At 42.3% G+C, this 22387-nt stretch overlaps 2 protein-coding genes across 2 annotated transcripts; both read right to left on the reverse strand.

Annotated features, from left to right (window-relative positions):
* Window positions 1-4396: 4396 nt before the first annotated feature.
* On the reverse strand, window positions 4397-5361 carry LOC118782035 (dispanin subfamily A member 2b-like). Its single transcript, XM_036535251.1, has 2 exons — window positions 4983-5361; window positions 4397-4606 (listed from the first exon to the last, which is right to left on the reverse strand). The coding sequence occupies exons 1-2, from the start codon at window positions 5202-5204 to the stop codon at window positions 4427-4429; spliced, it is 402 nt and encodes a 133-aa protein (XP_036391144.1). The 5' UTR covers window positions 5205-5361; the 3' UTR covers window positions 4397-4426.
* Window positions 5362-6919: 1558 nt separating this feature from the next.
* On the reverse strand, window positions 6920-21646 carry cat (catalase). Its single transcript, XM_036534709.1, has 13 exons — window positions 21505-21646; window positions 20367-20538; window positions 19310-19420; window positions 18217-18347; window positions 17916-18020; window positions 17648-17773; window positions 17138-17329; window positions 15241-15393; window positions 10546-10684; window positions 9807-9937; window positions 9578-9685; window positions 9381-9464; window positions 6920-9000 (listed from the first exon to the last, which is right to left on the reverse strand). The coding sequence occupies exons 1-13, from the start codon at window positions 21568-21570 to the stop codon at window positions 8938-8940; spliced, it is 1581 nt and encodes a 526-aa protein (XP_036390602.1). The 5' UTR covers window positions 21571-21646; the 3' UTR covers window positions 6920-8937.
* Between the last annotated feature and the right edge of the window lie 741 nt (window positions 21647-22387).

Here is a 22387-nt window from a genome sequence, read left to right on the forward strand (position 1 = left end):
CATAATATGCAGCACAATGCACCAACATACTTAAATGTTTCAGAGAATTAAATCTGAATTTCACCAAGTGGGTCATCAAGATGATAATTATGTTTGGATAAAGTGATCTTTCATAGCAGCATTTAGATGAAACAACTGCTATAACTTATTGAGTTGAATTTATTGTATCCTTCTGGAAATTCTGGTGTGACAAAGGATGTACAGGTCAGCATTTACATTTAGTGTGAAACAATACACAGGTACAAAATGAGACAATGCATAAGCATATAGTTATAAAGTGTAAATACATGAACATTATTTACATAAAGTGCAGACCATTGAGACACAGAGAATGCAGTCCTTAGCTTATTGTTTTATTGAGGGTATTCTGCAAAGCTGTGTTGGCTAAACTTGCCCTTTATCCCTTTGTGAATATATGCTATATTGATTCTCAGAACTGTTACAGCTGAAATATACCGAGATTAGGCAGAATTTGAGAAACAGACAGAAGGTTATTCTACTATGCAATCTTGGAACATTTTCCGGAAACACTTGCAGTTTTAGCAGTTTAGATACACAATTAAATTGTATAATTTTGTATATCATAGGATTTTTATGAAACTCTGTGTGAACTGCTCTTATCAAATAATTTCAAATGTCTTATGAAGATTCTATAATCAAATACTGCTTCCTGGTGGTCAAATTTAGTATTACAAAAACTTGGCCTGTCTTTGACCCTGGGGACACGACTGCTCTCTTGTGGTGAGAAAGAAAAATGCAAAATACCAGAGTCAAAGCAGGGTTTTAAGCAAACAAGGCTTGATCACATACACATATCATTCACACACACTCACACTCAAATGGAGATGGTCAATTTACATGGTCCCAGCATTGATGAAATGACAGTTCTACGGTCATTTCTGCAAAGGAAACTGCAGTGAATGATGGAGCAGGCAGCAAAAGCAAAGGTAGATGGGTTTAATATGTACATATGTGACGTGAACTACAGTGCATACAGAAACTGCCGCACCACATCCTGAATGTCATCAATCCATTACGCTGGTACAACAACCGGTGCCATACTAAATACATACTTTACATACATACCAAAATATTCCAATAACTAGTCAAAGTTCAGGAATACTAATACAATAGTCTACTAATACCAAGGAAAATTATCAGTGGTGTAACAATTAGGTAGGCGAGACAAGTTGCAGTCTGAGGAAACGGGTCTTCGGTCTGTCCCGAAAGATTACCCTCGGCTCCACTCTCCCGACCGTCGGGAGAAGCTCATTCCATTACTTTACGGACATAATAGGCAGGGAAACAGAAGTAATTGCCAAAAACTATTAACCAGCACCCATATTTCATGATTCATTATTCAAAAGCTCAGAGGAAAGTCCTCTGCCTGCCCTCTCCACGAAGGACCTGTTATCTTGGACCGAAACCGTTTTGGGACGCGTAGCCAATGCGAATAGTTTGCGAAACTCTGCCGTGGACTTCTGCCAGGGCCGGCTAAAGGCATAGGCCATACAGGTGGTCGCCTAGAGCTGGTCGCCCTCAAAGGAAAAATAAATAAATAAATAAATGATTAAATGAAATACAAATTCGCCGGTGGGCGCCCTTCCTCTTTCCTGCCTTGAGGTAACAAATAAACAAATAAAGAAAGAAATACACTTTACACCCCTGTTCCTCACAATTTTTCATCTGCCCTGGCCTGCACTGTGCGCACTGAAAGTGGGGGACACGGGTTACCGTTTGTTGTGCATCACAGACAGCCCAAGTCCGGGACATAAGAAGTGCCAGAGATTGCTAGACTGACGACAGATGTCAAGAGGCAGATATCTATTTTCACATTTTATTTTAAAATGAAAAGGTCCAAGCCTTCAGGCGCGCAAGGAAGAAAACGGAGAAAAGAGGAGGAGGAAAAGAAAGCCCAACACAGAGGTATGTCGTCTTATGTTAACATTAAAATGCCATTTTGTGTGTAGACATTTCATTTGGAGTAGCTAGCGAGCTAAGTAGCAATAAAGCTAATGCTAAATAATGATGCTAGATTCAGATACAGATTGAAGGATATGAATCTGAATGACAAGCCAGTAGCTAGCTATCTGGATAACTGCTCCTTCCTAGAACGTAAGGCACTGTGCTGAAATTTCGTTGACCAATATCAGTAATAATGGCTAACGCTTGTCAGTCTCATTTATAAAGCATAAATCTGAACGACACAAATGAAAAACAGTGCACAAAGTTGTCTAGTTTGAAGAAATGTAATTTTTTTCTTACCATTTTCTCTTATCCGCCTTGTTTATCGCAAAAGTTATGTCGCGCAGCTTTAATAGTACTTTCGTTTACATATTTGTTAATAATAGTGTAAATTGTAGTAAAACTGACTAAACACTTGTAAGCCAACAATCTCAGGGATCGAATTAGTAATATCCCAAGGGCCTGGGTTTGAGAAAGGGTGTAATTTATTGATAACCAATTGCCAGTGTCTTGGATGTTACAAACAGGTAAAGGTAGTTGGTAATATTTAACAATTTATTAATTCTTTGATACGTGGTTCATTTGTTTCAGAAGTAATTTTAATTTATAAAAATAAAATTATATATATTTGGCTTGAAACCATTGTGGTGTCTGATGTTTGTTGTCCATAGCCTATTTTTACTGTAGAATGAGCGGGTGGTGATGAGGCAGTACTGGTGGGGTAATGTGGTGGTGGTGGTGGTGGTGGTGGGTGTGGGTGTGTGTGTGTGTGTGTGTGTGTGGGGGGGGGGGGGGGGGGGGGGGGGGTGTTTGCACATATGGCACCCAAATGGCTAGAGCTGGCCCTGACTTCTGGAACTTAAAGAAGCGTGCAGCAATATTATCCTTAACCTCACTTTCTGAAAAAAAAAAAAAAAAACATTCTGGCCTATCCAAAGCCCTTATTGTCTTGGCCTTGAAAATTGGATGCCCCAGTTGCCTTCTCTACCAAGGTGCCAGATACAAAACCTCATCAGTAAAATCCGTCTTTTAGGAATGGCGACATGTGCACACAGAGAGGGGAGAATTTGGAGAACCCAGGAGTCAAATCCTATTCATACAGAACAATTGTTATTGCATATTCATTTTAGACTTCTTGTTGTGTTGGGATTTTCCCCCTCACAAAAGTAACATTAGCAGTTAAGATGCAGACTAATGGTCCTGAACCTGCTCTTTGTTTTCATTAGAAGCTACCTTGGCTGTTTAATAAGGGTCACCCCAAAGAATCTGATTTTTTTTTTGTCTAATACCGCATTGCAGCGGCACTGTACTCTTCACATTAAAATATTTATAGGGATTGCAATCAGATACTTGAAGTAACCCAGTGGGCTGAGTTTGGTCTTGAGGATATTTCAGTCGCAAAGACGCGCAACGATAACGCGATCACAGCTGAATCATGGAAAAGGAATGGGTCGTTTACTGGAGCTCGCTGGCTGGGGGAAGCGGTTTCGGTTTTGTCAAAATTACACATATAAACATTACATATATAGAAACCTTAGCTAGCTATGAAAATAAAAGAAAAATGCTTGAGAGTAACACCATTACAAGCTAACGTCATTATACACTTATGTTCATTTCCAAATTTGGCTTTAGGCCTACTATTATTGATACCGTTGCCTACATAAGCTGTTGTGTGAAACGTTAGCTAGCCTACTAGTATGAAAGAAATAACCTAGCCTTCATCATGGCCAGAGTACACATATTTAACATGTTTCATACGATTGTCTTTACTCCAGACGCTGTACCAGGTTAATGTTTTAAACGTTTCTTACAGATAATGGCACAACAATCATTGCTTTCTCTTACAGAGTGGTATGCTGCCAGTTCACACACAAGCCACCTACTGCTGCCAAAGTGCGTAAATTCCAATTGCTGCTGTCAGTGGAAGTGCTGATGATGCAAGTTGCTGCGCTCGCGCCCTCTCTCACAACTCTCACACACAGCGGACGCTAAATAACAATTCTAAACCGAATGCATGCATGAACTGCATGCACTCGTCTCGGAGGAGAAGTTCTCAATCACTGATTTTTTTTTTTTTAATCCAGTTTTATTCAAGTTTCAAATTTTATTTAGCTCTAAAAAATTACCGAGATCCGGACCTCGGTGACCTCTTAGCTGGTTACGGGCATGCTGGTATTTTGTTTTACTAGACAGAGTACGGAATTGATTTATGTTTATTCATCAAATTAGTCATTTTAAATGATCCTTTATTGTATTAGCAAACAAGTTAGCATATCAAATCGATAGAGGAATATATTTAACTAATAATTAGGCATACATTTCTGCAGCTTTGACAGCGTGGACAGGAAGCCAACTATTTCCCTATAGCCTCAATGTGAAAAGCCACACAATCATTGCGTTACCGTCGGAAAAGAAGCAAGGAAGCAAAAAAAAAAAAAAAAAAAAACTTTTTAAATGTTATTTAACCCCCGTATTCTTCACGAAGGGTCTGGCGGACCGCCAGAACGCCGAGCGACAGAAGAACGATGACGATGACGGCGCTGACCAAGGAGAGGCAAAGAGCGACGATGTTGAGGCAGCGTGCGGTGGATCCGTACTCTCGTGCACCTTCAAGGTCTCCCACCACTTTTCGGTCTCTAGCCTGAGGAACAGTGACAGCGCGTATGGATTTGCTCTTGATATATCGGCTACATACATACTTCAACATCCATAATAATATTTGACAACTTCTAATGTTAATGAATACGAACGAATTACAAGTGCACTGCTACGCCTGCCAAATAGATACGAAGACGCGCTAAAATGTACCGAGGATCTATTTATCACTCATCCAGAATTGAGAAAGATTTGCTCAAGGTGATACATTTTTACAAAGTGCGTTTTCCTTACAGGTGCCCTTGGTCCCAGCTCATCAAACGATTTCAATATGCTTGGCCTTTAACTTTAAATTGGCGAAAAGGTGGAGAATTTATAACGGAATGTATAAAGAAAGCAAGATGGCGACAAGTTCTACCCACCTTAACTGAGAAGTAAAGGGCTGCAAAACCCAGGCAGAACGTGTTCATGTATAGGGCGTTGAAGAGGGACCAGAAAATGTGATCTCGGGGTTGCGGAGCCGAAGCCGCAGCGCAGATACGCACTCCACTGCGAGTCAAAGTTGTTTCCCGTGGCTCCTTCAGTCGCTCATAACTGCTACCTTGCATTGGCAACAATTCTGGTTGGTAATGTACGTTCTCCATATTTAGAGGATGCCCCTTTGAATGGCTCACAGATAGTCGTACACTGATGTATTCGCAGCACACAATTATCAGATAAAAGCAAAATGTGAGCGAGTAAGCCCCTTCTGTTCGGTCTCACTCTGGAGTTCACATTAGGCAGGTGGCATCGGAGGGGAGGGGGCACTGTTGGAAGGGGTGTGACTACCTTCCAAGATTCTGCAAATAAGGAATTGTTTTCCCCATAGGAACCGTTTCCATAAATTTCAATTTCACAGTAGCCTACAAAGGTTAAGCAAAACTGAACCTGTAACTTTCGTTTTCTTCCGAAAGCAAGCAAACGTGAGACCACTTTCTTGTCACATACACCAAACGCACCTCATACCCTCGTGGTTAAAACGATTTAACCTTGCAATGGACCTTTCAGATGTTAACATGAGTACTAAAAAAAACAACAAACAAAAACTGCAAGCGATCACTAAGCTATTTTCCAGAGTTTTTGAAACACAAAACACCTTTTTCAGAAAGTAATTTCGTGCCCCTTTTTGCGAAACTTAAACTCACCCGGTTCTTCACCTGCGTATTCTGGGCGCTCTTGAGATCCGTCTTTTATCATTAACCAGGCTTTAGGACTGTTGCTAAAGTCGCGTCACTTGTGCACACAACAAATGAAACAGTCCCTTTGGTAAACTGCGGTCAACACCATTCTTCATGTGGTCGACGCCTACATACTCAACAACTCAGTGACAGAAATCGACCAAGCAAAAACAGTCAGCAGAATCAGGCTGCAAAACCGAAGGGGTAAGCCGGATTCACCATGCCGGTGTTGTGATGGCAGTTTGCTAAGAGAAATGGCAATCTAAACTGCACTGTGGTCGATCGGGTGGTTCGAAAGATTAAGTGCATCTACACCAATCTCAGAGCGGCTTCGTGGCCATGTTTTATGTAGCCGGGAGTGATTAAGGCACTGGATTTATAACCAGAGGGTTTTAGGCTTGAAAATCCAGGTTAGACTGCTGTCTCGCTGAGTGAGACACTTAAATAAACTTCGGCAAAATTATACCCAGCTGTGAGGTATATGCAGTCTGCCAAGCAAATACGTTGTTCGTAACCACTAATAGACTATAATCTAACATATGGTAATATGGGTAACAGTTGAAATAGGGAGAATAAAGGGATGTGCAGTACTAGAGTTGGAATCCACTCGGCATGCATAAAATGAGCATGGGAGTTGACAAAATGTCTATAATGGTTCCAATATCGCAGCCAGCTGGACCTTCACCATTATTTTTTGCACGCAGTAATATTTTCAGCACTACAGTGGAAAAATCTTCGAAGCGCGTCATTAGGGGACTGTAGATCATGCGGACCGCAATCTCCCCGCGCAGCAGTAGAATTCCATCTTTGTCGGTATGTTTAGCCTGAGGCGTCTGTCTGTGAAGCATCTCGGCTGCCGGGTGTTTATATTATAGTATACATGTTCCAAATCGCGTTCGCATTTGCACTTTCTCGTTCTCGACTCGCTCTGGACGAAGATACTGATCGTTTACTGTTGAAACCTTGCAAGCAAAAAACATCACTGCACCTATGATTAAAACAACATAAAAAGGTCGCAACATCAATTGCGTAAAGAATACAAGTTTATTAAAATTCAACATTTTGAGGGTAAGCTCAAAACAAGCAGGAATGAAATGAGCGTAAAATTGTTCAGATCTACTTAAGAAATACCTTATGCTGCACCACACGCAAAAGTAAATACAGAGTATTAACCTCTTAATTTTATCATAAATTATAAAATTAAGCACTGAGTGAAATCACACATAATGACATTTACAATTCAATATTACAACAGATCATTTTGTTTCAGGGAGACAAAGATGGAGTTAAAACAGTAGTCAACGAAGAGACAGCAGGGTTAATCTTTTGACTCTCAATATGAACATGAAATCTTTAGTTTGATGTGACCGAGTGGTATCCGTGAATGGATAGTTAACACAGTATCGACTGCTGTTCTATACTGTCATCTATACATTTCAAGGCCACATGTCTTGATTTCTGCTTAGGCCACAATATTCAAGCACTAGCATTGAAAAAAGTGTCAACTACAGATTGCAAATGGTCAGCACTTTCGTACACGATATGAATATACACTAACTTTGGGGGGTACAAAATGTCTCCTTTTGCTTCTTTTTCCATAAATGGTCTTGTCATGGTCTTCTAAAAGCCTACCTTCTGGTTTTTGGCACTTTTTGCCATTCTCAACTGATCCTTGATCAGAACTAAAATAGTACACTCAATGGTTAGGTGTTAGGATTGGCAATAGGCGGTCTGATCTTAGACCTGCTGTCAAAGGCAGAAAGTAACCAGAGCTTAGCCTCACAGTAGCCCCAACACATATACTGTGGTAAGGCAATGAGATGTTGGTCTGGGTGGGAAACAAAAAAACACTAATCACAATCCTCACTAGCCTTCCAGTGAGAATTAAAACACTTTTTCCAAATCCCCCAACAGCATGGCTAATATAAAGACCACATTTTGGGGTGATCTTGACTTTAACTAGGAGGGACTCAAGGTAATATTAGTAAAGAAATCCTGTGGAGCCAAGTGACGGCTGGCCAACTGTGTTATATCCTAAAATGGAATGTGATGGGAGTTTAACAACTCACCCAATCAGAGAGCATTTGCTAGGAATGACTACGTTTCTTGTTGTTTATCTATGGGAGTTATGGTATTTAGTGTAAAAACAAATGCAACAGCATCAGTACTGCAGACAGCACTGTAAAAATCCAAATGAGATTTATATCCCATACAGTATAAAAGTGTAGGCACTAGGGTTGTTTGGATAAGATAAGACATTACTGATGTTTGCAGGATTTTGCAAGGTGGTACAAATTAATTTGAATCCAGCAGTTCCTTCCTCTTCCCAGCGCAAACTCTGGCACTATATACAGTCATCCTGCACTGGGTTTCACTTGACAGGGTTCCTCACCAGTTATATCTTAATCACATTTTCACATCTTAATTTCTTTCAATCTTCATACAAGTGAGTCTCATTGGGTCAGCCCTTTTATGCATTACCATCTCTTTGAGATGCACAGCTGAGTGCACACACACATACACCTGCACTTCAACATGTCTCTTCAGAGGAGACGGAGACTGCAGTGCACATGACAATGAGAGAGAAAAACAAATTGAGACAGGATGAAGTTTTAACAGGTTTAAACACATTTCAAAGAGCGGTTACGTGATTTGGGATCAGTCAAAACCTGGGCACTCTCACAAAAACAACCATCAACACATAGCATTTACAAACAGGATATGCATATCCAGGGGCTGTCGTTAGCTGGACGGAAAGTAAGGCATCATATTACAGTGCACCCAAACACTGTGATTCAGTGTACTTGTGGCAGCAAAAGGTGCCCTGTGTCCAACGGCACACACAAACAATCTCATAGCACACACTATGCAGGTGCACTTTCGGTTTTAAATATCAAGCATTATTCCATAGTGTGGCACTCTATTCAGCTTTCTTGTAAAGCCTAGGAATCATTACGGCAGGAAGATACATGTTAGTACAGTGCACCCATCTGTGTGGTAAATTATCCTAACAAATTCAGTTGGCTAGTACTCCATCTGTCATGCAGAAGCTGTTTTGGGGTCAGTGGCATGGTTCCTTAGCTGATGGTTACAGGCAAAAGCGTAATGGGGTGGATTCTGGGGCCTCTGGCTGCACAGCCCTGCCCTGGCCCCCATCCCCTTACATCTTGGAGGAAGCAGCCAAGGCAGATGCACCTCCGCGGGTGTACACCCGGACAGCATTCTGTGGGAGGGAGAGAAGAAAGGAGAGAGAGAGAATGAGACACAATGAGTGAGGGAAAGGAAGGGAGGAAGAGAGGAAGGCAGAGAGTGAAGAAAGAGAACAGGAGAGAGGAAGGAATGGAGGGAAGGAAGAAGAGAAAAAAAAAGCCATTAATGTGTTGCATCTTCCTCACACAAACATGGCAGAAGATGCTGCCTACAAGTGTGTGTAGGATAAGCACTAAGAAACAAATATGATGAAATAAGCTTTCCTAGAGGCTGGACATGGAACTAAAGCCATAGTCCAGCTTGAGTATTTAAGGAGAGGTTTGCCACCTTTTGCTCGGGGCACTGACAGATACAGTATGTTGAAGAGGGAGGATGGTGGCAACCCAGTCTTACCGTTTTGGCCTCTGCATTATACTTGTTGAGCAAGGCCTGCACTCGGTTGCCATAGTCCGGATGGACAGCCATCAGGTTCTGCACCTGGAGGGAGGTAGGAAAGACAGAGAGGTGTGATCAGACGTTTCATTGATGAAGCAGTAATCAGGATAATGATTAAGGTGACAGTGCTCTCTCTCTCCCACAGCAAGACTGACCATGCGCTTCTGGATGAAGAGCTGTGCCCCCTTCAAGTGTCCTGCCAAGTTCTGACACAGCCGCTGTCTCTCCTCCTCATTCAACACTTGGGTGTAGAAGGTTCGCACCTATCCCAGGTAACATCATTAGTCAGCAATCATGTGACATCATGACAAGCACAGGCCCTGTCCCTCCTCAGAAGTCAGATGTAAGGGTTTGGGGGGGGGGGGGGGGGGGTGGGGGGGCTACCTGTGTGACATTATCCTCATCAGCACTGTTGTAGCGAGCCACGTCGGGCGACACCTTGAACTTGGACTCTATGAAGTGGGGCTGTGTCTCTGGAGCACTGAAGCTGTTGGGGTAGTAATTAGGGGCACCACCTGGCAGACAGAGAAAAAGAGGGACTGAGTGAATAAGAGAACAAAACACTGGTTAAACACTGATTACCAATCACGATTGTAGTAAACAAGTGAATAAGTTCAGACCATCCAATTAAGTTTCAAACCCAGGGAGGATGATTGCAATTAATCCTGTATGTCTCAAGTCTCAGGTAGATACACATATTTCAGTGGTCACTGCCCTGGACAGGTTCATTACTACGATAAGACTGTCATGCCATGACAACCTTTGCACTCTTGCAGGAGAACTGAAAGATGAAAAATGCAACTACAAGAACTACAAGTCCCACAATGCACCACAGGTCACTGGAAGATGGGCACTACTGCATTGACAGCTTGTAAATTTTAAAAGACCAGTGACATGAAGAAACCCTTGCTGACTTAGTCATCCCTACCCTCCATAGAAAAACTCATTTGTTCTGCCTCTGTGGGCTTCCAGTTATTGTCAAGAGCAGTCTTGATTGATCAGCACCCGTCACCGGTTGACAGCCTACAGTAGCTCCAGCCATTACCAGCTTTATGGAGCCTCACTCTTCTGTCACTGCTCTTGAGCTGCTGTGCTAGGGCTGGCTGAAATGGGGCCTCCTCACCCTGGTTTTCGAACATGCACATGGGCCCATCCCTCTGGTAGTTAGCCACACGGGCTCTGAATGGGCAGTTGACAGGCAGCTGGAGGTAGTTGGCACCCAGGCGGTGCCGATGGGTGTCCGGGTATGAGAAGAGGCGGCCCTACAGGAAGTTAGAGACGACGGGTTAGGGTAGGGGTGGACAAACTACGGCCTGCGGGCCACATACGGCCCATTGTGCATTTAAATTAATACTATAATTAATTTAAATGACTGGTAATTATTTTGCTACTTTTTTCCCTGCAATATGTTATGGCTGGTTCCACTAGACAGCGCGCTGCAAATACAACCTGCCTTTTCTAATGTAGAGGCCAAGAGTCACTCATCACTTCATCTGACCTTTGGGGTGGGCGATATATCGAATATACTCGATGTATCGCGGCTCCTATGTGGGATGCAGTAAATGACTATATCACAAACATTGAGTATAAATTGTCATATAATTTTTTTTAAGCCGCTAGCATGAGACTCGCTTTGGCGCTTTGCTTCTCTTGCTCTCTATGGCTCTCTCCCTCTCCCAGACACAAAAAGAAAACAACTCAAACATGCGTCACATACACTCCCCCCCCCCATCCAGACCACTCTCCTTGGTGAGTGTGTATGACGTATATAGGTGAGACGCGTGTTTTTGTATCTGGAGGGAACAGGGAAAGAGCCTGGAGAGAGCAAAAGAAGTGAAGCGCCAAAGTGAGTTTACGGGTGCTGAGTTCGGAAACGGTAATAGAAGATGGAGGCAGATTAATTGGTACCGAAAAGTAACAGCACTGCATCCATTGTCTGGCAGTGGTTTGTCCAGGGCTCCAGACTGTGACCAAAATGGTTGCATATGTGACCATTTTTTGAGAGTGTGCGAGTTAAAATTTCACATGGTCCCATTCGTGCGAGTGCATGATGATTAGGCTGTTTTGGTGTCCCTCCAGCACAGGTACTGTGTTAGCTATTGTGGTTGAAAGTAGTACTTTTTCTTCACTGGCTCAGTTGGTCTCTCCCTACCTGCAGTCTCCCTGCCTGTACACACGCACTGATGATGAAACAATCCATTTAACTGTTACCGCGTTCCAAAGATTAAGCGGTCTATAGCTGATTATTTTAACCCTTTTGCACGTGCACGTTACATTACATGGTTCGTTATGATTTCATTAGCGTTATTAAGCTTCTCATAGTTTTCACCGCTGCATTTGCTATATTTTTTAATGGTAAATCGCTGTTTCCTCAAAGCTAGAATTAGCTAGATTTTTTCCCCCCCCAATCTCATGTTCTAATCGCATCGGTTTTAGCATATGTGCTAAATGGCTAATCACACTGGTCTGACCGTACACGCAAAATGGTTAAAAACAAAATGAGGAGAGAGGAGGCTGGTGGAGAGGGAGAGCCAAAGAGAGGTCCCGACCCAGACACAACTGATGAGTGCGCTGGTGCAGGCAGGGAGAGACCGACTGAGCCAGTAAAGAAAAAGTACTACTTTCAACCACAATGGCTAACGCAGGACCCGTGGTTGCGGTACGAGGGAAACTTAATGTTCAGATTAAAATATTTTGCAAATTTCAAGTCTCGAGTCACTGTCAATCTTTACATCAATGCAAAACTAGGGTATGCAAATTAAGACAACTATTCATCAGCATGCAAGGTCATTGATTAATATCATGCTGTACCAAAAACAAAAAGGGTATGACCAAATCATGTGCTGGTGCGACCCACTGAGAAAGTTGGTACCACCAGTGCTACCAGTGGAAAAGTTAGTCTGGAGTCCTGGTATCGCAAGGAAGATGTTGAACAAACAATGTTTATCTGCAAAATATGCAGCAAAATACTGATTTGTTAAATTTAACCTGACTGCAATTTCTCCCTTTTTGCTTGCAAGTTAAAAAGTGTTCCAATAGAAACCGTTAATGAATATAAACAAGATTGTTTTAATGCAGACATGTGTTGCAGGTAGAGATGGAATGGTATGAAAATTTAGTATCACGATTATAGTGACTAAAATTACCACGGTTATCAGTATTATCGCGGTATTGTTAAAATGTGCTGAAAATGTTCAGAAAGTACTGATACACAAACTGAAATCATTTCCCCAATTTTTATATTGAAAACCACAAATAAAATTAGCAGCACTGTGCACTTTTTGTTTGCATAAACATTAAAATAACACAGCCAATACACACATACAGTATGTAAACATATGAAAACCATATCAAATGTGCATTAACATTAAAGGTGGCACCATGTGGCCATGAGAGGTAACTGCACTTTGTGCATACTGCAGATAAGAAAACAGTATTTAACGTGAGTTTTTCAAAGCATGGTAATCAACTGCGGTTTTAATGATAATTAAAATTTGAAACAGTAATACTAACCGTCAGGAATTTTACTGCGGTTTACCATGGAACCGGTAACCGTTTCATCCCTAGTTGCAGGGACTATTACAATCATCATACTGGTGTGACTGTATGCATCAAAGAGTTAAATTGAGCATTTATGAAGTGCTTTAGAGGAGATTTCAAAATATCAAGATATATATCGTGTATTGCGATGCAGCCTAAAAATATTGCGGTATCATTTATAGGCCATATCACCCAGCCCTACCTGACCTGACCTTCACTTTTGCCTCTTGCATTGAGCATGTGGCAATCATTGACTTTCACAAAATGAGCAGACCAAAGAAGCAAAAAGTCAACAGTGAGTGCTGGGTTTTTAAGAAAGAGTGGACTGCAAAATATTTTTTCACTGAAGTCCGATCAAAGGCCATATGTCTGATTTGTCAGGAAAATGTTGCGGTATTCAAGGAATACAATATCAGCCGACACTTTTCCACCAAGCATGCTAACTACGCCAGCAATCTGTCATCCCAAGAAAGGGCGAGTACAGGTTAGCAGCCAATTTACAGGCTCAGCAAAATACTTTTACCTGACAGTCTAAAATTCAGGAGTCCATCACAAAGGCAAGTTATCTACTGGCATATAAATTAGAGAAAGTGAGCTAGCCTTTCTCTGAAGGAGAGTTTTTGAAGGAATGTATGGTAGAGACAGCAAGTCTTCTGTGTCCAGAGAGCAAAAGCAAATTTGAAAACACAAGCTTATTGCGCAGAACAGTGACTTGCTGTATAGAACTAATTGACGAAGACTTAGCTTGTGGGTTAAACAAAAAAGCAGAGTTCATTAAGTTTTATTTGTTAGCATGGGATGAAATCAGTGACAAAGGACACTGCACACCTCTTAATTTTGTCAGAGGAATTCATGACAATTTTGAAATCACGGAGGAGTTTTTATCCATTGGGTCCATTAAAGGCACAACGAGAGGATCGGACTTATACGACAGGGTGTCTGGCTGCATTGAGAGGCTGAAGCTACCTTGGTGTAAAATGGCAAATGTCACCACAGATGGATTGTCAAATTTAACAGGAAAAAACTTTGGACTGCTGAAAAGAATACAGGACAAGGTGAAAGAAGAGGACCCTGAGTTAGAGGTAATTTTCCTACAATGTATTATCCACCAGGAAGCCCTGTACTGTAGACTGCATTGCAGCTTGATCACGTAGTGAAGCCAGTTGTAAAACTTGTGAACTTCATGCAAGGGGACTTAATCATCGTCAATTCATTAAATTCCTTGAAGAAACTGATACTGACCATCATGACTTACTTTACCACTCCAATGTCTGTTGGCTAGGTTTGGGGAAAGAGTGTCAGCGAGTGTGGGAGCTCAGAGGGGAGACTGGCTCGTTTTTGGAGTCAATGGGGAAAGCAGACGATTTTCCTGAGCAGACAGCAGACTGGCTTTGCGATTTTGCGTTCACTGTGAAAATTTTGGCATGCATGAACGAGCTGAATGTGAAGCTACAAGGGAAGGATGTATTTGTGCGTGAACTGTATTCAAACGTGAAAGCTTTCAAAACAAGGTAACTTTGTTCTCAAGGCAAGTGATGAACAAATAAATCGCTCATCTCCCGACACTAGCGACACTGGATGAGGCGCCTCAGCATGCGAAGAAATACAGCAAATCATTGAATGACCTGCACAGAGAATTCTGTCATCGATTCTCTGATTTTGAAAAGACTGAAGTCACTGCAGCCGGTGTCATGTCCCCTGTCATTTGACTATGAGACAGCACCACAGGAACTGCAGCTGGAGCTGATTGATCTCCAGTGCGACTGTCTTGAAGGAGAAGTTCACCTCTGGCAAACTGGATGAGTTATGCCCCACTGAACGAGACCAAGTTTCCAAACATTGGACAGATAGCACAGAAGATGCTGGTGTTATTTGGTTCTACCTGTGTGTGTGAGCAAACGTTCAGTGTGATAAATATCAACAAAGCACGTCAGAGCCCAGCTTACTGATGAACACTTGAGATCTGTCCTGCGAATTCCCACAACAAAAATGACACTGGACTTTGCTCACAAAAAAGGGTGACCAGCAACACTGTCCCCATTAAATCAAGCACTCAGGGGTGAGTTTATTTTCATTACTTTTTGGGAAACAGATTTCACATTCATGTAATTTATGCTAGTTAATTTTTTCCCCCTCATCAACTATTACTAGTGGCCTGTCTTTCATTTTCTAAAACCCAGTGTGGCCCTTGAGCCAAAAAGCCCACCACTGGGTTAGGGGGAAAGCAATTTGTAGAGAAGTGATTCGGAGTCATGCGTGTGCTGAAGACACGACTTACCTGCAGCATTTTGTCAGGGCTCGGCTCGATGCCTGGGGGCATGTTGCTGGGGTCAAAGGCCAGCTGCTCCACCTCAGCAAAGTAGTTGACAGGGTTGCGGTTGAGAATCATCTTGCCCACAGGAATAAGGGGGTATTCCTTATGGGACCACACCTAGAACATAGGGGAGAAAGGGAGACCAAATACAATTTATACTGACCACTCAGACTTCACTGTCCAGTCCAAGGTGATACAAGGTTGAAGTCATTACACCTTTACTCAACTATAGTAACACCAAAAAAAAAAAAATCACTAATGTACTGCAATGAATAACTGCAACAGTAATACCTGAAGAGTTCATTTGCAAAAACAGATATCTCCATTTTTATAAATTTTCAAAAATCATGTTTTTTTATTGTGCATTCCAGGTAATATCAAACTGCAGTTGGGTTGTTTTGATTAAGTAAAAATAAACTCAACAAAATACAGGTAACTTACAAAATTAAACTTTATTGAAGATTTTTTTTTAATTTAAAGTTTGTTTTTTGCAATTAAGCAGATAACTCCAACAGTCATTTTTTGGAAAAAGCAGATAACGCCACATTTCATGTTTCAGAGTTAAACAAAGCCATGTAATGCATTCTTTAATATCAAGTAGGTAAAGTGCTCAAAATTGCAACAAAAACAGCCGATTAATGTCCTGTTTTTAAAGAGCTAACACAGTGGTGGCCAGACAAGCTCATTGCAGAACTGACTCATTGAGCCTAAAGTCTGAAACAGTTTTTGTTTACAATCAATTATTTGGGAACTGCGCTAACCTGGAAAAACAACAGTATTCCATAGTGTAACTATGTGGAATAAAACACTCGGTTTATCTTGGTCAACTCCTCGGTAGACAGTGCAGACGCCTGACAAACTTTTCTGAGTTGTGTTTGCAAGCGATGGAGGGAACTATTCCCTGACTGCTGTAACACGCTTTTATCGCTATGTTACGTGAATAAGTTTCAGCTTTCCTCTCCTTTTTACGCCCCGAAGGAGATAACATCACGGACTCTTCAGTTTCGTCAAAATTATCCATCTTTGAAGATGACTTTGAGGCAAAGTTACACCGAAAGTCCCTTTCAAACAGCACATCTCCGACTGAACAGAGACGCAGCCATGTTGCGTCACCTGACCTGAATACTCCACGCCGATTCGCTGAATTTATCGGGTTTCGTTGAAGAACAGCACTTGACAATGGACAATAACGGCTTTAGTGACAAAACGTACACTATATGGACAAAAGTATTCGGACGCCTGACCATTACATTGTAATGACATTGTATTCAAATACATATACTTTAATATGGAGTTGGTCCCCCTTTTGCAGCTATAACAGCTTCCACTCTTCTTGGAAGGCTTTTCACAAGATTTTGGAGTGTTTCTGTGGGAACACTGATGTTGGATGAGAAGGCCTGGCTCATAATCTGCTCTGTGGGCCAGTCAAGTTCTTCCACACCAAACTCATCAAACCATGTCTTTATAGTCCTTGCTTTGTGCACTGGGGCAAAGTCATGTTGGAATAGAAAAGGGCCTTCCCCAAACTGTTGCCACAAAGTTGGAAGCATAGCATTGTCTAAAATGTCTTGGTATGCTGAAGCATTAAGACTGTCCTTCACTGGAGATAAGGGGCCTAGCCCAAACCATGAAAAACAGGTGTGGCCAAATACTTTTGTCCATATAGTGTATTTAGGATTCAAAATGTACTGTGTTTTAAGAATAACTCACGTCAGTTCATTTTTTTAAAGGATGGCGTGTATCGGTTTCTGCAAATGAACCCTCCACTTATTTTCATGGCCAATGAGTTGTCATCCTCTTGTGGTCAAACTGAAACATTACACAAATACAAAAAAAAAAAAAACAGTGCCAGCAACACTACCTTGGTCAGGTCAAACGGGTTCCATGGGAACTTCTCTGCCTGCTCAAAGGTCATGACCTGGATGTAAAAAGTCCAGGTGGGGAAGTTGCCATTGGAGATGGCGTTGTACAAGTCTCGGATGGCATAGTCGGGGTCAGTGGATGCTAGACGATCTGCGTCTTCTGGCGTCAGGTTTTTAATGCCCTGGTCAGTCTGGAAAGGACAAAGGCCACATTACATTGAACTCTGGACAAATGCTGAAGTTACATGCATTACTTAAACACAGCTATAGAACATTAAGACACAGCCATATTGTAACAGTCGACTGACACATTCAGCCTGCAGTATGGACACTATTTACAGCGCTGACAGTTCAACACACATGCCCCCCACAGCACCGACATCCAGCCGATAAAACCAACACCCTAGTGACCCAGCACTGACACTCACAGATCCTACACCAGAGGCACACAGCAGCAACTCCACACTTGTTTAAATTGACTAAAACTGAGGGGAAGCACAATGTGTCACCTTGTAGTGGAACTTGCAGTAGACTGGATGCCCTTCTGCGTTGATCAGCTTGAAGGTGTGGGAGCCGTAGCCGTTCATGTGGCGATATCCATCAGGAATACCACGGTCACTGAACAGGAAGGACACCTTCAGAGGAGGGCATAGTGTTATTACATAATCAATGAGAAAAATGAAGAATTCTTACAATCTGTTCACGGACACAATGCCCAAACGTGGGTGCAAAGAGGTCTATCTATGGTTGCTTGGTTCAGAGGGGGTGCCGCTGTACCTGGTGCAGTGATTCTGGCCGCAGGCTCCAGAAGTCCCACACCATGTCCGGGTCCTTCAGATGTGTCTGGGGGTTGCGCTTCTGGGAGTGGATGAAGGATGGGAACTGTGGACAGACAGACAGGGACATGGACATGATCACAAATCTCTCAGGACAGTTACTGTAACTGGATGCAGACAGTGCTGGAATGAAGCCACTGCTGTTTGCCCACGGGCAAATGCAGCCATGAGACCTTTTGGCACTGAAGCACTCAGTCTTAAGATATACCCACACACACAGCCATGCACAGAGTGGAACTCACCAGCAGGGCATCCCGAATGAAGAAGATGGGTGTGTTGTTGCCAGTCAGGTCCCAGTTGCCTTCTTCAGTGTAAAACTTCACTGCAAAGCCACGGGGGTCTCGCACTGTGTCTGAAGAGCCTGACTCCCCAGCTGCCACACAGACACACAAGCAATTAATATGATGGGGCTGATAAGAGTGAAAACTGGAGATAGCTATACTTCAACCTTTATTACATTTCATAACAGGTTGTAAAACAGGTCAACTCCTTAAATGGCTCCAAGGGCTGGTTTCTGAAAGGATCATCTGTTGTTTACTGTCAAAATATCATGTGAAATTATCTTCAAATCCTCATGTAGGTCTAACTGGAACTTATGGAACATGGTTTTCAGGGAAAAACTGTATGTAATCAATATGTGAAAAAGAAAGAAAAAAAAATTCAGTTGGTTACACCAAGCAAGTGTATATTACAAGCTACACTTATAAATTCTTGTTCCAATCAAGTACTTTCACCAGGATTTCTCCCTTTTTTTATTACAGCCACCAAAATGCACCCTTTAGAATATTGTAGCCAGTGACAGCGGCTGAGTCTGCTGTATCTAGCGGTGGGAGGGCTGTCCTGGTGCACGCCCGCTATAGCTGAAGGTTAAAGATAGACAGCTCTGTCTCTCAGGCCAACAAGAGACAGACTGCACACTACTGACGGTGCCAGTCAAGCCAAGGTGGCACGGTCTCTGATCTTATGCAACAACTGTTTAATTTGGGGGGGGGGGGGGGGGGGTCATCTGTTAGGAGAGCTTTAGCCGGACATGTGTTCATGGCATGGTGTGGTGAAACAGTCCAATGGGATCACAATACAGAACTGGTAAACAGCACTTTGACAGACAGCGCTGCACTTAGGTCCCCACAATAAGAGACCTCTTACAAAATGTACTTACAAACTCAACCATCAACTTCAGTTGGTTTTTTTAATGTGTAGGTCTGGTGCTCTTTTGAAATGGGGAATAAACTGGCATAATTTTGATGTTGCCTAAACTGACTTGTTGTGCACAGGCAAAGCACTAAATATTTAACTTCAGAGGGGGTGCAGGTACAGGGACAGGACACATCTTACCCACAGTGGAGAAGCGGATGGCGATGGGTGTAGTCTTTCCCACATGCTGAAACACCTTGGCCTTGCAGAAGCGGGTGACATCATGGGTGACCTCAAAGTACCCAAATGCTCCTGTGAAGAGAAAGAAGAAGGTCCATGGTCAAAGTGAAGTGCATTTCTGTGCTACAGTTCAATTGATGCCCGCTTCAGGTCAAGGAACCTCACTTAAATTGTATTTTCTCCCACACTGCTTCCATTTTGATAGCACAGAGACACCCACATACACAGAAACTGACCCCCACCTCCCAAACAAAGATGACTGAAATGCGAAAAGTTTTCAATGTTCCTCAGCTTCAGCGGCAGCCAACAAGACCAAGAGTAGGAGCCAGACTCACTAGTATCATTGTCAAAGGGTCACAGAAATTACTTCAACTGCGCATACCCAATTCATTAATTTTCTTTTTTTTTCCTAGAAATCAGTTTGTTTACATTCAACACCAGGGGAAGGTAATGGAATGAACATACACATGCAGGACAGCTGGTAAGATTAAAGGGATAACCTAAACAGTGCTTGCTCAAGGGAACATTATTTGTCTGCACTGTAATAGCCTTTTATATTTCACAGGATTCAGCAATTTCTACACATATTTACTGGTGTTCTTCACAAAATTACAAAACAGACCACTTGCATGCGTGTGCTTGTGCACGCAAAATTTACAGGATTTACAGGATAACCTGACCTCCAGACCACCTCACAAATGCAATTTCCCCAATTACTGAAGCACATAATCCCCCTCACATGATAAAATCCTGGATTAAACATAAATCTGTTGGCCTTTTTGTTTTGACCAATGCTATATTCTGATATGCCAACTCTTCTACTGAGTGGATGCTTGTGGGTCCCGTAGGCCTTTAAATGAGTGAATCCACACAAAATCAGTGTGCATCAGATCAGATGCTAATCTACGGAGCCTTGATCCAAAAGTAATTCCTATGCCACTGCTTTACTCCTTACAATCCCCACCATAGGCATAAAACTACATCCAAGTATGTCTTGAGTTTGAGCCGATGGACGCACCAGCTCCCTTAGCGTGCACCACTCGCTCTGGGATTCGCTCGCGGTCAAAGTGCGCCATCTCGTCGGTGAACACGACGTCCTGCACGAGCAGGGGCCCTCGTGGACCCGCTGTCTGTTCGTTCAGCTTGTCCCCCACCGGGACGCCGGCCCCCGTCGTCAGCGTTTCCGGTCTCTGTCGAAAATACAAAAAGTGAAGGCTTTCCATCACACGGTCAGCGGGGCACAATAGCCTCCTTTACACTCACTTAGGCCTGTGGTACAGAAATTCCTTTTTCATCCTGCTCTTTTTGCCACACACTGTAGTACAATACACAAAGGTGGGAACGATGGGAAATGTTCTCAAAATGTTTGTTAATTAATAAAAAAAATACTTTTGGGACTTCAATTTGTGTACCTGTGACCTGTGTACTACTTAGACCTACTATTATTATATAACGTGGGCTCAGTCCGAGAGTCAAAGTTCAAAATAAACCACATCAAGGTCATCGATAAACACTGACTATTGCTTGGCATTCACGCCTGTCGTTGAAAGCATGTGCACCAATTATTAATACAAACAGCTCTTCCAAACAGAGGCTGCTAGCTACAACTGTAAATGGTGTCACCGCGTAGTTAGCTAGATAACGTTAATGCAGACGCAGAACATTCTCTTGCGACATTCTATGCAGTTAAGAACGCCGCTATAAATCTCAAACAATTAAGTACCCAACACCAGTAACAAATCTTTAAAAGCCTTTACAGCAATTCGTTTATGGAGATCTCATTTTGATATGAACACCATGACTATCGTTGCCGTTTGGCTAAATTAAAGGCTGCATGACAGCGTAGCGAGCTAATCGACTACGTCGATAATTCTCCGTCACTGTCAAGGCGAATTAAAACTAAACTACCAAATTTCTATTACATATCCTGGCAAATACACAGATGAGTGTTTTGCATTTGGTTACCCACTGGCAAAGAGTTGTGGTTTTAATAAATACGAATTTGCATGCGTATCAAACTAGCTAGCAAAGGCAACTTCCTCGATACTGCAGAACCTTAAACGACCTTTCGCCTACCAACACACCGAGCGGCCTATTTATGTGCAGCTGGCTAGCTACCCAATATGCTTCCACAAAACCGCATTTATAGGACTTACCTGGGAACCTCTACTCTCTTTCCACAATTTCATTTGATCAGTTGCCTTATCTCTGTTATCAGCCATCCTGACAATGCAAAGCAGCTACCTGCAACACTTTCCACGTTCGTAAGCTAGTGCAGACACTGCTCAATGCACTCTGTGCAAGCAGTCGCTGAAGAGTTCATGTACAACCCTTCGGCGTCTAAACCCCTCCCCGTATAGTTTTCGAGAGATCCTATTGGCCGCTTGATAATCACACTGACCTACTTTCTGACGCAATGACGTAGCAAAAATGCTTTTTCATCCATCGATGGCATTTTCTGGAAGACGTCAAAAAATTATTAGCTGCAATCACAACTAACAACACCACATACGAAGCAAATTAATCGTTGCGTCATTTTTTATTTAAAACAATATTTGAACACAATACTTATTTTTTCCCGGCACATCCATTACAAGATTTGTAAAATTTCATGCATTGTAAAACTGGTTTTATTCGTCGGTCACAAAATGTGGAAATGCACACTGAAAATGAAGATATTGCTTCAATAACGGTAGATTTGGCACAGGATGAAACATATTTAAATCACATTAAAATCTAAAACGTTGAGATATTGGTGTACATGTTTAAATGCAGCAGCATGGTTAGACAGTAGCTTGGTGCCTAGCACAGCACATAGGTTAGATGCCAGAATAAACACAATAGTCAACGTTTATTTGGTTAGTAATGTAACTAATATGGTACTTTCTTATCCAATAATGATCTTATAATCATTTTCCAAAATGAAGAATTATTTAGCTTTTTACATTTGTGAATGAATACATAAATGCAGAAGTGTAATTTGTGTTCCTGAAGTCAGGTTTTGGGTGGACCAGGGAGCAAATCAAAACAAATATGTTT

Source organism: Megalops cyprinoides, chromosome 8, assembly GCF_013368585.1.
Source record: "Megalops cyprinoides isolate fMegCyp1 chromosome 8, fMegCyp1.pri, whole genome shotgun sequence".
Taxonomy (NCBI): Eukaryota; Metazoa; Chordata; class Actinopteri; order Elopiformes; family Megalopidae; genus Megalops; species Megalops cyprinoides.